This window comes from Rhinichthys klamathensis, unplaced genomic scaffold, assembly GCF_029890125.1.
Source record: "Rhinichthys klamathensis goyatoka isolate OS25496 unplaced genomic scaffold, OSU_Roscu_1.1 h1tg000781l_1, whole genome shotgun sequence".
Taxonomy (NCBI): Eukaryota; Metazoa; Chordata; class Actinopteri; order Cypriniformes; family Leuciscidae; genus Rhinichthys; species Rhinichthys klamathensis.
The window spans coordinates 43,823-57,648 of NW_026607178.1; the positions used below are offsets into that span (position 1 = coordinate 43,823).

Here is a 13,826-nt window from a genome sequence, read left to right on the forward strand (position 1 = left end):
TATTCTCAATTAAATTTGCATTTTAATAATAAAGTGTTTTTGACATTACATGAATGACAATTTAAAATGGCAGGGGAAATTTGAAATGCTGTCATGAAAATAATGTCATAATGCAAGCAAAATCTTAAAATATAGGCTTCATTTTATGTATACAATCACTCTAAAAAATGTTGGGTTGTTTCAACCCACGTTTGGGTCAAATATGGACAAACACAATTGTTGGGTTTCAAAATGTAACTGTTGGTTTGTCCATATTTCAAACAACCCAGCATTTTTTTTAAGAGTGATATATAATTACTAATTTTGTCCTAATGTTGAGGTGAAATGACCTGGAAATGTTCTTGGCAGGATTTGTGAGATTCTGATCCAGAAATCTGGTCCAGTCAAATCAGCTGTGATCCAAACATAGGTTGTTAGTTTTAGAAAGCATTGATGTTTTAAAAAAAATATTAAACTATCATTCCATGTGGAATGTTGTTTTGCATAGCAGATATAGCATGAGGTTCTGAAAGTTTTTCACTGCCAAATGCAGGCAAAAGAAATGAGCTTTGTCCTTGTTTTTATCAGTGCTGAAGACACAACGTAGCCCACATTGTGAGAATCTCAGACTATAGCCACTGGCCTCGGGAAAACAACAGAAATAGTAAGAAAACAAGGAGGTGACGAGATCTGTGCCTGACCTTTCATTTACAAAGAGGAGAACAGATAGAAAGAGACTAGAAGCACCACACTGGAAGTGCCACGTTAGTAGCTCTCTCTCCTCTCCCACCCAAAACAGAGCAGTCCATTGAGCCAGTACAGAGAAACAGGCAGAGGGGGAGAGTGGGGTCTTTCCATGATCACTTTAGAGGGTCAGTGGTGAGTGAAAAATGCTTCACTGGTTTTGATAATCAAGCCTCTGTTGTCCAGGTCATCTCTGTTTCCAAAAAAAAGGGCTGAAAAATCACAGTCCCTGCCAATGACCGTGTGTTTTATTGGAATCTTTCAGAACGCAGTGATTGCTGGAATTGATTTGCTTGGAAGTGGAATACAGACACGTTCATTAGTCGTGTTTGCTAAGGCAAGCAGAACGATTGCTATTGCTCACTATGGTTAGGAGCTTGCTTATTTAACTGAAGCACGTAAGGGGCCATTCACACAGAAAACGTGAGATTTAAAAAATATATATTTATTTTATCTTGAGCGCTGTGTCATTAGCAAAATACTGGAAAAGACACAAGACGCAGGCACAACAGTTAAACATTTCCTTCTAGCCAGGGCCTAAAAACCAACTTTTTGCCACACCTGCCAGTAATGATATGACGCAGCGCCTGAAAATAGGCTACCTTCCGTCAACACAACAGAACTATTTTCAGGCGCTGCGTCATATCATTGCGCCTGCTGATCTCATGGTACGGCAGTAAAGTTTCTTGATTACTACGCAGGAATGAGAGTATAGTTCCTAGCCATATCAGCCTAGAAAATCGCAACTTTACATTTTCCGTCGGTCTTAGTGCACGATGTAACTACAGAAGAGTCAAGTTTTAAATAGGAGAAATATCGAAACTCTTTGGTCATTTTTTTTTTTTTAGAAATGCTAATGGTCTTGTCCACTTCAATGATGTATGCTAAGCTAAGCTAAAAGTGGTACCGCCAGAACCGGACATCGGCTGAATGGATTCAAAAACGGTAAAACTCAACAGTTTAACTCTGGGGGAGTTGTAAAATGAGCCTATTTCCAAAAAAAATGGAATATCCCTTTAAGAAAATTTACAGACCATAAATATTTTTTTAACGGCCATGAAACATGCATGTTTTTGCAAAAACAGACAGTAATGACACCAAATTTTTAGATACCAGTGATAATTCACAACTCTATTCCAATTTTGATACCACAGCTAAAACTACTATAACTGTAAAACATTATTAAAGACAAATAAACAGTCAGCAATAGCACAAACAAATACTACAGAACAAAGATACAAAAGAAATAAACTGCTTTCAGGTAAATTGTTCAGGTACGTATAGGTCTAACAGTAGTTTTTAGGTACAGAAATGTAATAAAGTAATCAAATGTAAAATCACACTGCATAGTCTTCACTGTATAAATGAAACAGATTAATTCTTGTTAAAGTTCAAAAAGTTATTCAGACGAGCAGTGAGTGATTTTATCTGTTTTTGTTGTTTGATTAACATTAGCGACACAGACAGCAGTAGGAATATTAGGCTGCTGTCACTTTAAGACTTGTATGGATCCAATAAACTGATACTTTACACAAGTATTTTCTTTCTCAACTATTTACATTCACTTAAGACATAACCGACTATGGTAACTACCTTGTGTGAATTTGTTCTTTTAAGCACAAGAAGACTAGCCTGACTTCGTCATACTCATATTCAAGTCAGAATGTGAGTCTGATACTGCTCCATAGGGCTTTGCTTATGAGGTGTGTCTTAACCGAACCAGGAAAAAACCAAAACTCTGCACTCAATTGGATAGACCTACAACCAATCAGAGCAACGCAGTAAGTGTTTTTTTTATGAGCTACGCAAATTGTCAACAGAACTCAACTGCACGCACGCTGGAAGAAGTAATAAAATAATGAGTGTTGCTTCTTTTACTTGGTCCTCCATGAGTGCGACCAAAGGAGAAACCACAACGACCACAGGGTTTTCATTGTGTCCCATCTTCTTAGTGACCATCGGAGCCAGCTGATAAATTAAACTTTTGCCGAATCCCGTAGGAAGGACGGCAAACACATCTTTCCGATCGACAAATGCCTTGATTGCAGTTCTCTGTTCGTCTTTTAAAATGAATGCGCTGTCGATTTCTTTTACAACAGATGCAGTAGCGGAATCTATACATCTCAGTTCTCCAGCTGCTGTCAGCTTTGAGGGAAACCAGTTCAACCCAAGCGCTCTTTGATAACGTGATGATTACGTAACTGCAGATCATCTGTCCATCATCGTATAAAGCCCGCCCTGGCAATTTGATTGGCCCGACTAATTCTGAACCGATCATAATTACTCCTCAATGGATCGAGTCCAGACCGAACTTCCCGACCAAAAAATGTTGTGGGCGGGGTTCGGGCTGGCATCCAGGCTACAAGAAGACGTGAAAGAGAGCTAAATTCAATATTCACGCGCTGTCTAGTCACAGCTTTCTCAGCACGTGCTCAGATGTTTGCGCACAGAAAACTTCCCACAGTGAGCGAGTAACAGATTGAGTTCCCTTTCGCGTCTTGAATATTTAAATGATCAAGGCTCAAACGTTCGTGACGACACAGCACTGGCTCGTCAACTGTCCCGGCGTTGTTCATTTTCCAATAAAATTGCATAGTTAGAATTCATAAAAATGTTACCGACCAACTGGTGATTGGTTTCAAATACTCGCCAACATCGATTTTTACTCGCTCTTGGCGAGTGTTAATTTGAGGCATTTTTACATAGAAAAACTATAGAAAAGCAGCACAATAGAATGCAAAGCGTGTGTGAACGACCCTTTAATTGTAAATGATAGGTTACATCAAATTGTGCATCATCATGTCTGTAGTAGCACAACAATGTGCTATTACTTTCAGAACAGGTAATTAACCGCTTAGAAATATCTCAGAACACATGCGTGTGGCCCCACGACAACAGCTGCACTTCATGACCGATTATCCACACTGTAAAAACAAACCTATAGAATCTACCCAATAAAATTGAGGTAACAATTTGCACTCACTTTGTTTGGGTAGATTTCATCCCATATTTTTGAATAAAGTGTACCTACATTTAATGGCTATGACATACTAAACAAAATTAGGTAAAGTCTACCTAATATTTTTCAATACGATACACAGCTAATTACTGAGTAATAATTACTCTATTGTTAGCAGGCAAAAGTCCATCTACTGAAAGAGCTCTCATGGAGATGGAGCCAGGGTCATTTTGTGAAATGTATTTGTTATCGGACTAGCATAATGTCAGGTCAGATTAGAGTAAGAATGGCTCCAGCTGCGGTTAAAAGGTGGTGGCTGGAAAAGCTGTGCAATTTGGGTGATGTCATCCTTTTTTCTCACTGTTTACCTCATGCATTTATAGTCTGTGCCCACTAGCAGAACATGATTTCACCAAGTACAACATGATCCTGGATCAACATTCCAACCAACCAATCAGATTTGAGGGACAAGTTTACAGTTTATGTCAAGTTTAGGCTTACAACCAGGGTCATGTGCTTCTATATCATTGTTATTCAGTTATTATTTCCCTCTGATTTTAGAGATAAGTTATGGGTAGTGTTGGGTTTAGGGGTAGGACTAAATTTTCAGACAGGAATATTGTTGCAAGATCAGCAAAAAATGTTTACCCAGGAGTCAACATTTTGCAGTATAACTCAGCAAAATCAGGACGTGCCATAGACTACGAGATTTTCTACAAAATCGGTCAACTGCTCTGACTATCCAAATCTGCAGACTGGCTTGGACTTTCAGCAACTAGTGTATTCCAGCCTTTACTGAGATATAGTGAGTCTGAGACAAAAGAAGGACTGGAGGAAGGAGGTTGTTGACAATATTTCCATTAGGCCAAGAGATTTCCAAAGCTGTTTCCTTTTACTCTGCATCCTCCTCCCATTTACTAACTCACAGCACTCCTTCAGTTACTCTCTGGGAATAACTCTGGGAATACACACTGTAGACCAGCTTTGGTAGACATCACATAGTTCTTGTGCATAGATCATCTGATGTCTGGGAGAGTGTGGAGAGACGGGACCCAGAGTCAGGAGGAGAGGGGTGAGTCTGGGACGCTTGCTTTGGCAGCAACCCATTGTATCTCAACAGCTTTTAATAGCACAGCAAAAGGAGGCGTTGACGTCATTCTCCTTCTGCCTTGAAGCCCTGCATGTTAGCCACTTTCTGCCACTTTCCAGCTGAGGTGAAATTCTTGGCTTTGATCTTCTCACATTTTTGGATGGGGATTAAAGAGATGATCTGAGCAGTTTTGCCAAGGAGTTTAGGCCTGGACACTGGCACCGAGGGCATTGGCAATGCCTCCCACACCTGAAACAAGGTCTGACATTATAGTCATCTGAATCTCTTTCTGATCCAAGGATTTTAAATGATACAAGTACAAAACAAAGCTTTTGAACTGGATTGGGTGGCATTAGGCTTTGGACTAGGCATTGGATATTTTGAAGAGCTGGCCATGGCTTTGGAGCTTCTGTTTAGAGGATACAAGCATGTGTAATGTGCTAGCTTCATTGCTTAAGATCAAAATCAACAACTCTGCAAAGGTAAAGCAATTCTTTGAGTATGAAAATATATAATTAGGTCTTGAACACTGACCCTGTTAAACAGGGCTTTTCTATATGCTTTTTGCTCTGCGTAGGTGCTTGTGTCTATGAACTTGGAGTTTGGGTCCTGTGGTCCTCTGTGGAGGAGAGCCAGGCCCCTTCGCCACTCCTCTGCAAGGATTAAACGTTGAAAAGAGCTCTTTGTGCCGGCTGCACTGGAATGCCTGTTGAGCCCAGTGTCTTTAGGAAACAAACAGCCAAAGTCAACGGAACGTTTGAGCAAGTGCCTGTTGGAATATTGTGTTCACTTGAGCCCCTGCACTGCGCAGCCCCCTCAACAGACCAGAGGAAGAGTGACTCACTCTCAATAGTAGCCTTCAAGCCAGGAAATTATTAGTCTGATGATGCGTTATTTGCACCCGAAAGTCAGTGTGTGCTAAAAAACCCCCCACTCTTTAAGGTATGCTATTTTTGACTAAAATAAGTGTGATTTATATAATCTCAGAATTGCAGCGCTCATTATGTAACTTTATATAATGTGGCTTTCAATTTTGCAATTGTGACTTTATTAATTACAACTTTATATTAAGTACAACTATATCTCATACCTTAAATTTTGTAATGTGGCTTTCAGTTATGCAATAGTGAAACTTGCTTTCAACCTTGTAGAAAATGCTTCTAAATGATCGTACTTTTTGTATTTCGAGTTATGTGTAGGTCCAGAAATCATTTATTAATTTCTTAAAATTTTCCTTTGCTGATTTGAGGGGAAATTCTGCGTAGTGACTTTAAAAAATAGTCAAATTACTTTATTCGACTAGTGGAAGACAAGATATAGTGTTTAAGACTTGTTTGGAACAATCATTATTTTTGCAATTCTATTTGGTTTTATGAATTTACAAGCAAAAAAAGATTAAATAATTTCCTTTGAAGATTTTTTAAATTGTTTGACATTTGGTCTCTGCCTCTGTGAGAAGACATGGAGTGATGTGCCATTGTCTGACTGCCTCATCCCACAGGAAACTCTCTAACCGATAGGAAGTCTACATATAGACTCAACACGCAGCAGTGGTCCTCCTCTACTGCCATCCTGTTTGTCATGTTTCCTCTCTACTGTTTAGGGACATCTTCTAGTGTGATCTCCCCAGTGCCCACTAATATTGTTGATGACTGAGTTATCACTGATGTTGATGCAATTAGAGGTGCTACTATGTGTTTAGATGAGCTGTAAAGTCATGTACTTGTGTCAGTATTTACCCGGCTGGGAATCCAATGATTTGGAACATGATAGCTGGTTTCCTAGACCAACTTGACGTGGTCAATGGTAAGCTTGTTAACAACTAGCAAATTACCATCCGTTAGAAACTAGCTACCATGTTCCAAAACAACATCATCTTAAACTGGATTTTTCTCCAGTGTCTGCCTGTGTAACCCCACCTCCTCTGGCTGGTTGTCAACAATACAGCTCTTTTTTGTTCTTGGATTCTTATCTCAGGGTTATATATTTCACTGACGTTGACATGAGCATGCACAGAGGCCTTTGATGGTGTTCTGGTGACCTTTGCCCATGTGTCTTCACTGTGCAGGTGGTCTGTCGGTTATTAGCTTGTAACCAAGCCTCTGCCTTTCTCAACACAATGAATGATGGAGAAACCAGCATACCACAGATTTTACGCAGCACTTTAAAGCATCCCACAATGCTAAATGATTAGGGCGCATCTCAGTCAGCTCACTAGCGACCTAGCTTGTGAATCGTTTATCATGTACACATATTTAGGCACTCGTAAGGACCCTGGATCTCTACACATTGGGACACTGATGACTATTTTCGGCACCTTTACAACACCTTTGATGTACAGCTGGTAATTATGAACCACCCCTCTGTTCTGTGCCTACACGTTTGTAACACAATAACCATAACGCATTGTTCATTATAAACGTGGGATTATGAATTATATGGAGAACGTCGTACATAGAAAACATGCAGTAATGTACCCTGAGTGTAAACCTTAGACTCATTCATCGTGAAGCGATTTGCAAAGATATAAATATTAATATAAAGTTTAATAAAACGTTACACTGACTTCAGTTGTTCTAGAGGTTCAGCAGGAACACGAATATCTGGTACCGATCCTTTATTCAGGAGCAGCTGCTTAGCAAAACCAGCTTTATACTGACCCTCGTTTATAAAGCAGTCTGCTGAGAAATGATTCGCGCAAACATGAAAGCATTGACGTTGCTCGTGGGGAATATTCCCTTCGAAAACAAACTCAGCCACTGCGTCTTCAGCGGTTCGGATTTAGGAACATTAAAATGACTGCTGTGTTCGTTATTACACCCAAGAACAGAACACCACAATCGCTTAGACGCCATTCTGCTCATAGACAGTGCTCCAGCATATCAACAATGACCGCGCCGGTCCGCGCAGACTATGATTGACAGCTCGCTCACGAGCGAGGGCGGGTCTGTGTTGAAACGCGCCTGTCAATCAACAATCGCGGGAGGGGCGTCCGACCGTGTGACGTCACACGGTCGAACGGCTCGATTTGAGGCAGGGGAAAGCATATAAGGAGATTAAAACAAAAACACTGGATGGATTTTTATCATTATATGATGGTTGTGTACAGGCACTGCCAACACACATTTCAGTACAATCAACTTGAAAAAGTGCATGCACCATTATATGACCCCTTTAAGGGAACATAGTGAGCATCTACTCTCTCAATTTAAGGGTGGATTGTGAGACTTTTAGGGAGCGAATGTATCCGCTCACTGTAAGGATTTTGCCGTTTAGACCGTCCTTAAAATGGCCGACTCCCTGATTAGTGCCCCAACTGCTGGGAGCTAAGGAGCTGATTGAGACGCATCCTAAGTGTATTAGCAAGATTAGCTTTGATGCTTAATTCTGATTAGCAATTTAAGAGTAATATATTTGATTGTAAAAAACCAATGTTCTTAAAGTTTCCTTTTTTTTATTCAATTGGCATGTTTAGACTTCTAGATATGTTACATAATTTGAGTCTTAATTACATTGGGTGGGAGAATTTCTGCCCACACAATGCTATTTTAAGTCACGTTCTATAGCCCAGTTCATTTTCACATTCCTCTGCTTTGCAACATTTTTGTGGCTAGGTCTAAAAATGGAAGAAGCTATTTAGTCAGCCACATCCATCGCTGTGTTTGTCTGTGGCCATAATCATACATTCACAGAAATGGCAGGATTTCTCATCTGCCTCTCAATTTCCTGTCTAGATATGCGTCTGTATGCTAAAGCACATATGTGGCCTGCTGCAGGGACAGATCTTAAACATGCGTGATGTTTTCTTCAGTAACATCCTCTAAAGTTCGGCATCTTTGGATATGAAACCAAGGCCTTAGGCATTGTGATCACGGATGTCATGCAAATCGAGTTCAGTAACGGCAAACAGCTGATAAGAAGACATTTGTTTATTGTTACACAGTATGATACGAAACTGGCAACAGGTTGCTACCAGTTATTCAGCTGTGTGTGCAGCAAATTGACTGCTATTTTTCATGTTTAGCTGAGATGATATAATTATGTTAATTTTATGCATTCTGCATTTTCCCCCTCTGTTCATGACCCTAAACAAGAACAGACCCAGTTTTGAAAAGCACAGTATAGAGCTCAGAGCTTACCACCAGGTGGAGTTCTCTGAGCAGGCAGCTCACAAAAGATAACCAACTAGATATTGAAAAAGCTCATTATCTCCCCCTTTCTCTCTCTCTGTCCCTGTACTTTTAAGCTCAACTAAAATTCCACTGATGAATAATTCACAGTGCCTCAAGGCTGGAACTAGAAAGCTGTTATTACCCTACAACAGTCAGGACTCGCTGCAAGCGTCTTTACCACATTTCCACACTCTCTTATAAACCAATTACAAATTTCTTCTCCTTCAGCATTTCCTGAGCATACAGAATATTATCTTCAAGGGAAATCCTTTAAATGAACCTCAGCAATATGTATGAGAGTGTAGATCACATGTGGTGGAACATCTATATTCCAAAAAGCACCATCATGTCTTTCCATTCAGAGATGTATCTACCATTAATCCGTGGCCTCCTTCCAGCCCACAGTGCTGTCATTTTGAAGAGCTGAATGTTGTGTCATCCACCTTTCAAAACAACATATCATCTCTAAACTTGATTATGAAAGCAAGCCAACCCTCGGGCATTGAAAAAGTTTGAAAGAATAGTGCCACTGTAAACATTTTCTTAGACTTTTTTTTCTTGTTTAACATTTTTTATGGTGTCAAATATTTTTCAGACTTTTTTCATATAATACAATATAATACAGGTCCTTCTCAAAAAATAGCATATTGTGATAAAGTTCATTATTTTCCATAATGTAATGATAAAAATGAAACTTTCATATATTTTAGATTCATTGCACACCAACTGAAATATTTCAGGTCTTTTATTGTTTTAATACTGATGATTTTGGCATACAGCTCATGAAAACCCAAAATTTCTGTCTAAAAAAATTAGCATATTTCATCCGACCAATAAAAGAAGTGTTTTTAATACAAAAAAAAAAGTCAACCTTCAAATAATTATGTTCAGTTATGCACTCAATAGTCAATACTTGGTCGGGAATCCTTTTGCAGAAATGACTGCTTCAATGCGGCGTGGCATGGAGGCAATCAGCCTGGGGCACTGCTGAGGTGTTAGATTCTCTATGGGGTTCAGGTCAGGAGAGCTGGCAGGCCAATTGAGCACAGTAATACCATGGTCAGTAAACCATTTACCAGTGGTTTTGGCACTGTGAGCAGGTGCCAGGTCGTGCTGAAAAATGAAATCATCTCCATAAAGCTTTTCAGCAGATGGAAGCATGAAGTGCTCCAAAATCTCCTGATAGCTAGCTGCATTGACCCTGCCCTTGATAAAACACAGTGGACCAACACCAGCAGCTGACATGGCACCCCAGACCATCACTGACTGTGGGTACTTGACACTGGACTTCAGGCATTTTGGCATTTCCTTCTCCCCAGTCTTCCTCCAGACTCTGGCACCTTGATTTCCGAATGACATGCAAAACTGAGCAACAGTCCAGTGCTGCTTCTCTGTAGCCCAGGTCAGGCGCTTCTGCCGCTGTTTCTGGTTCAAAAGTGGCTTGACCTGGGGAATGCGGCACCTGTAGCCCATTTCCTGCACACGCCTGTGCACGGTGGCTCTGGATGTTTCTACTCCAGACTCAGTCCACTGCTTCCGCAGGTCCCCCAAGGTCTGGAATCGGTCCTTCTCCACAATCTTCCTCAGGGTCCGGTCACCTCTTCTCGTTGTGCAGCGTTTTTTGCCACACTTTTTCCTTCCCACAGACTTCCCACTGAGGTGCCTTGATACAGCACTCTGGGAACAGCCTATTTGTTCAGAAATTTCTTTCTGTCTTACCCTCTTGCTTGAGGGTGTCAATGATGGCCTTCTGGACAGCAGTCAGGTCGGCAGTCTTACCCATGATTGCGGTTTTGAGTAATGAAACAGGCTGGGAGTTTTTAAAAGCCTCAGGAATCTTTTGCAGTTGTTTAGAGTTAATTATTTGATTCAGATGATTAGGTTAATAGCTCGTTTAGAGACCCTTTTCATGATATGCAAATTTTTTGAGACAGGAATTTTGGGTTTTCATGAGCTGTATGCCAAAATCATCAGTATTAAAACAATAAAAGACCTGAAATATTTCAGTTGGTGTGCAATGAATCTAAAATATATGAAAGTAAAATTTTTATCATTACATTATGGAAAATAATGAACTTTATCACAATATGCAAATTTTTTGAGAAGGACCTGTATATCGCATATACACCCAGACAAGGGTGATCAGTAGGGATCTTGCATCACCCTGAAGAAGTTTATTCTGCAATAAAAAACAGATGGATGTAAATTATTCCACTAATTATACGGCTACTTGCCACATAAGTAAATAATTTGGGGTTGTTTACACAAAACCGTTTTCAACTTAAAACTTTTATGCGTTTTGGCTATTCATTTACAGGACAACATCGTTTTGAGTGCCTGAAAACGCAAAGTTTTTGAAAACAGTCTCCGTGTAAACAAAAACGCGAATCTCTGAAAAAAATCTCTGAAAACGATGATGTTATGCACATGCGTATTACGTGTTTAATCCATAGTGTTTCATTGCCATCTAATGGTCTGGCAGCAGAACGCAGGGTTTTTAGTCGTATTCGGAGATCCGTGTGAATAGGGATCATTTTGACAATGGTATCGTCAGTACGCGGAAAACTCAAAGGACAGACTTCTTTGATTTAAGCATATCATTGTCATGTAAAATGCCATGTTGAAATTTTTTATTAGGTATTTAAATGCAAAGCTTCCGCAGAGAAAGCAGTTGCTAAGCGACAAGTTCAAATTATACGGGACATTTGAGGGATATACGGTACAGTCATTCCACGATCCCCAGATGATGTAATTAAATTAAATAATTATACACAAAACATTGTTTTGAGTTTTAATATTGTATTAGCTCCCCAAACAAAAAACTTCCACAAAGAAAAATTCCTAGCAGGTGTAGAGCTGACTTCAGTAACCCGGATGAGCCTGTGTTATCAGTTTTTACCGGTTATTATCGGGAAATAACATACAGCTGGATGGCGCGATTGACCAACCAGAATCAAGTATTCCACAGATCTGTGTAATATAATAATCAAACTTTTTTTTATTAAAATCACTACACAAATTAAAAGAAACAAGATGATGTTTCTATGTACTGTAGATAACATAGATAGGCTATCGATTAGAAAACGTATTTTTAGAAGTGTGGATCCAAACATATGATTTGATTCTTCGCTTAGTTACATGTGAGCTACAGTTTGGAGTAAGTGAGCAGCTACATGCCAGACGTACATGCCTTCGATCGACCACATCTCCATCTTTTTTCCATTGCGCTCTTCAGGCAGTGTCAACAGAGAGTGCTTTCCTATTTAGAGAGACAATACCAGCCTTTATGCTTCAATTGGGAAAATGTGCTGTCCTTCACATTGTTGTGTCTGGTAATATGTGAGCGTTTGCAAATTGGAACAGATTCAAACTGTATAAAGACACTAGTAGGGAAATGTGACTCAATGCCTTTTTATATTGTGCATATTGGCTTTGATGAGCTAAGAGGCATGTGGCAATAACAGAGTTTTGGAGTGTGATCAAACCCAATATCAATCTGTCGGATCTTCTGTCTGCCTCATAGTCTTTGTATGTTTCCCGCATGACTTACATATACATCAATTGTTACTCACTTGTGTTTGCTTCAACTTGTTAGGCTTCCTCTCTTGTTCATCGTTCACTGTAATTCGCCGTCTTTCTTTTTTCTTTTGTGGAGCTTCATCCTTTTATTGACCAACGCAGTAACATCTGTTATCAGGGCTGTAGCCAACAGGCAGGAATGTGTGATTTAGCTCAAAGCAGCATGTATAGGCAGGTCCGTGCTGTTTTGAATAGGAGCAGGTATCCTCTAAATGAAGATGTAGAGAGACTAGAGAGACAGAAAATAGCACAGTTACATTTTCTGAGGACTTTGATGCTGTAAAAGCTTGATCTTAATGCTCAAAAATGGAGGCGCTGTGTTCGTTGGACACCTGGAAGAAGGTACATTTTTAGAATTTATTTTGTATTTCACCTTTTAAACAGCATATTTCTTATTTCCTTTTTTAAATTCTTGATGGATACATGCTCGGTTGTTAAATATTTAAAACATCATTAGATTTTCATGAGCAGGTCATTTAGTTTGTAGATCCAGTTTTTGAATTATAAGGCCTTTTTGTTCAGGTGAAGTGGTTTCAAGTATTTAAAGGTTAGATTTTTGTGAAATTTGATTCAGTGCCGAGCAATTTAAATTCTCCAACCTTCAAAAAAGTGTTTTTGTATCTCATAACAAAGGTGCTATCATCGAATCTCACAGACTAATTACAGTAATTACCTCAGATTATGCAGTTTTGGGTTTCACTGAATTCATTTCACCACAAGCCTGTTTCTAGATCCGAAGCTGCAAAAGTTACAATACATAACGCAGTTCCGCATTTGACTAGCCAACAGGTAAATGTATACATTTAGGCATTGGAGGGATACGTTCTGCTCTGGTTGAAGTCAAAGACAGCACAGTGAGTAAGAGCACTGGAATGTCAGGGCAGGAAGGTCTGTGTGCGTGTATGTGTCAGGTCTCAGAGGAAAAGGCAGCTTACGGCCGGTGAGAGTCAGTGTGAGTTGGGCCGACGGGGTAAATCAGCGTTATCTGTTTGCAAATGCCATTTGTATGAGTGCAGGCTCTATTCGTCAGGGCAGTGAGTCAGCTGAGGATGCAGACGGGGAATGCCGGAGGCTGCATGTCTCCCACTTGCACTATTGTGTGTGTATGGAACCGGGGACTCCAGATGGAAATTAGCTTAAGCTAAATCTGGTGCAAACCATCTTTAATTAATGTTTTTTTGCACATTGTCCCTGTTGAAATAAATAAAAAAATAAAAAAATAATGCTGTGGATACTTGCCTGACATAGCATAGTTGTTATGTACTAAGACACCAGTTAATGAGAATATATGTGAAAGAATGTA

At 39.8% G+C, this 13,826-nt stretch overlaps 1 protein-coding gene across 23 annotated transcripts in view; it reads left to right on the forward strand.

The window, feature by feature from the left end:
• phldb1b (pleckstrin homology-like domain, family B, member 1b) overlaps positions 1–13,826 on the forward strand; it is an 83,574-nt gene that overhangs the window by 4,312 nt on the left and 65,436 nt on the right. For 17 of the 23 annotated variants that reach the window (XM_056243218.1, XM_056243219.1, XM_056243223.1 and 14 more), the window contains exon 1: positions 12,759–12,865. The exons of 2 other annotated variants lie outside the window; for them this stretch is intronic. In XM_056243218.1, coding sequence (XP_056099193.1) covers positions 12,830–12,865 — 36 coding nt within the window. In that variant the 5' untranslated portion in view covers positions 12,759–12,829. Of the gene's footprint in view, positions 1–12,757; positions 12,866–13,826 lie in introns of those variants that run through there. 4 more of the 23 variants (XM_056243215.1, XM_056243216.1, XM_056243225.1 and 1 more) reach the window with 1 other exon arrangement.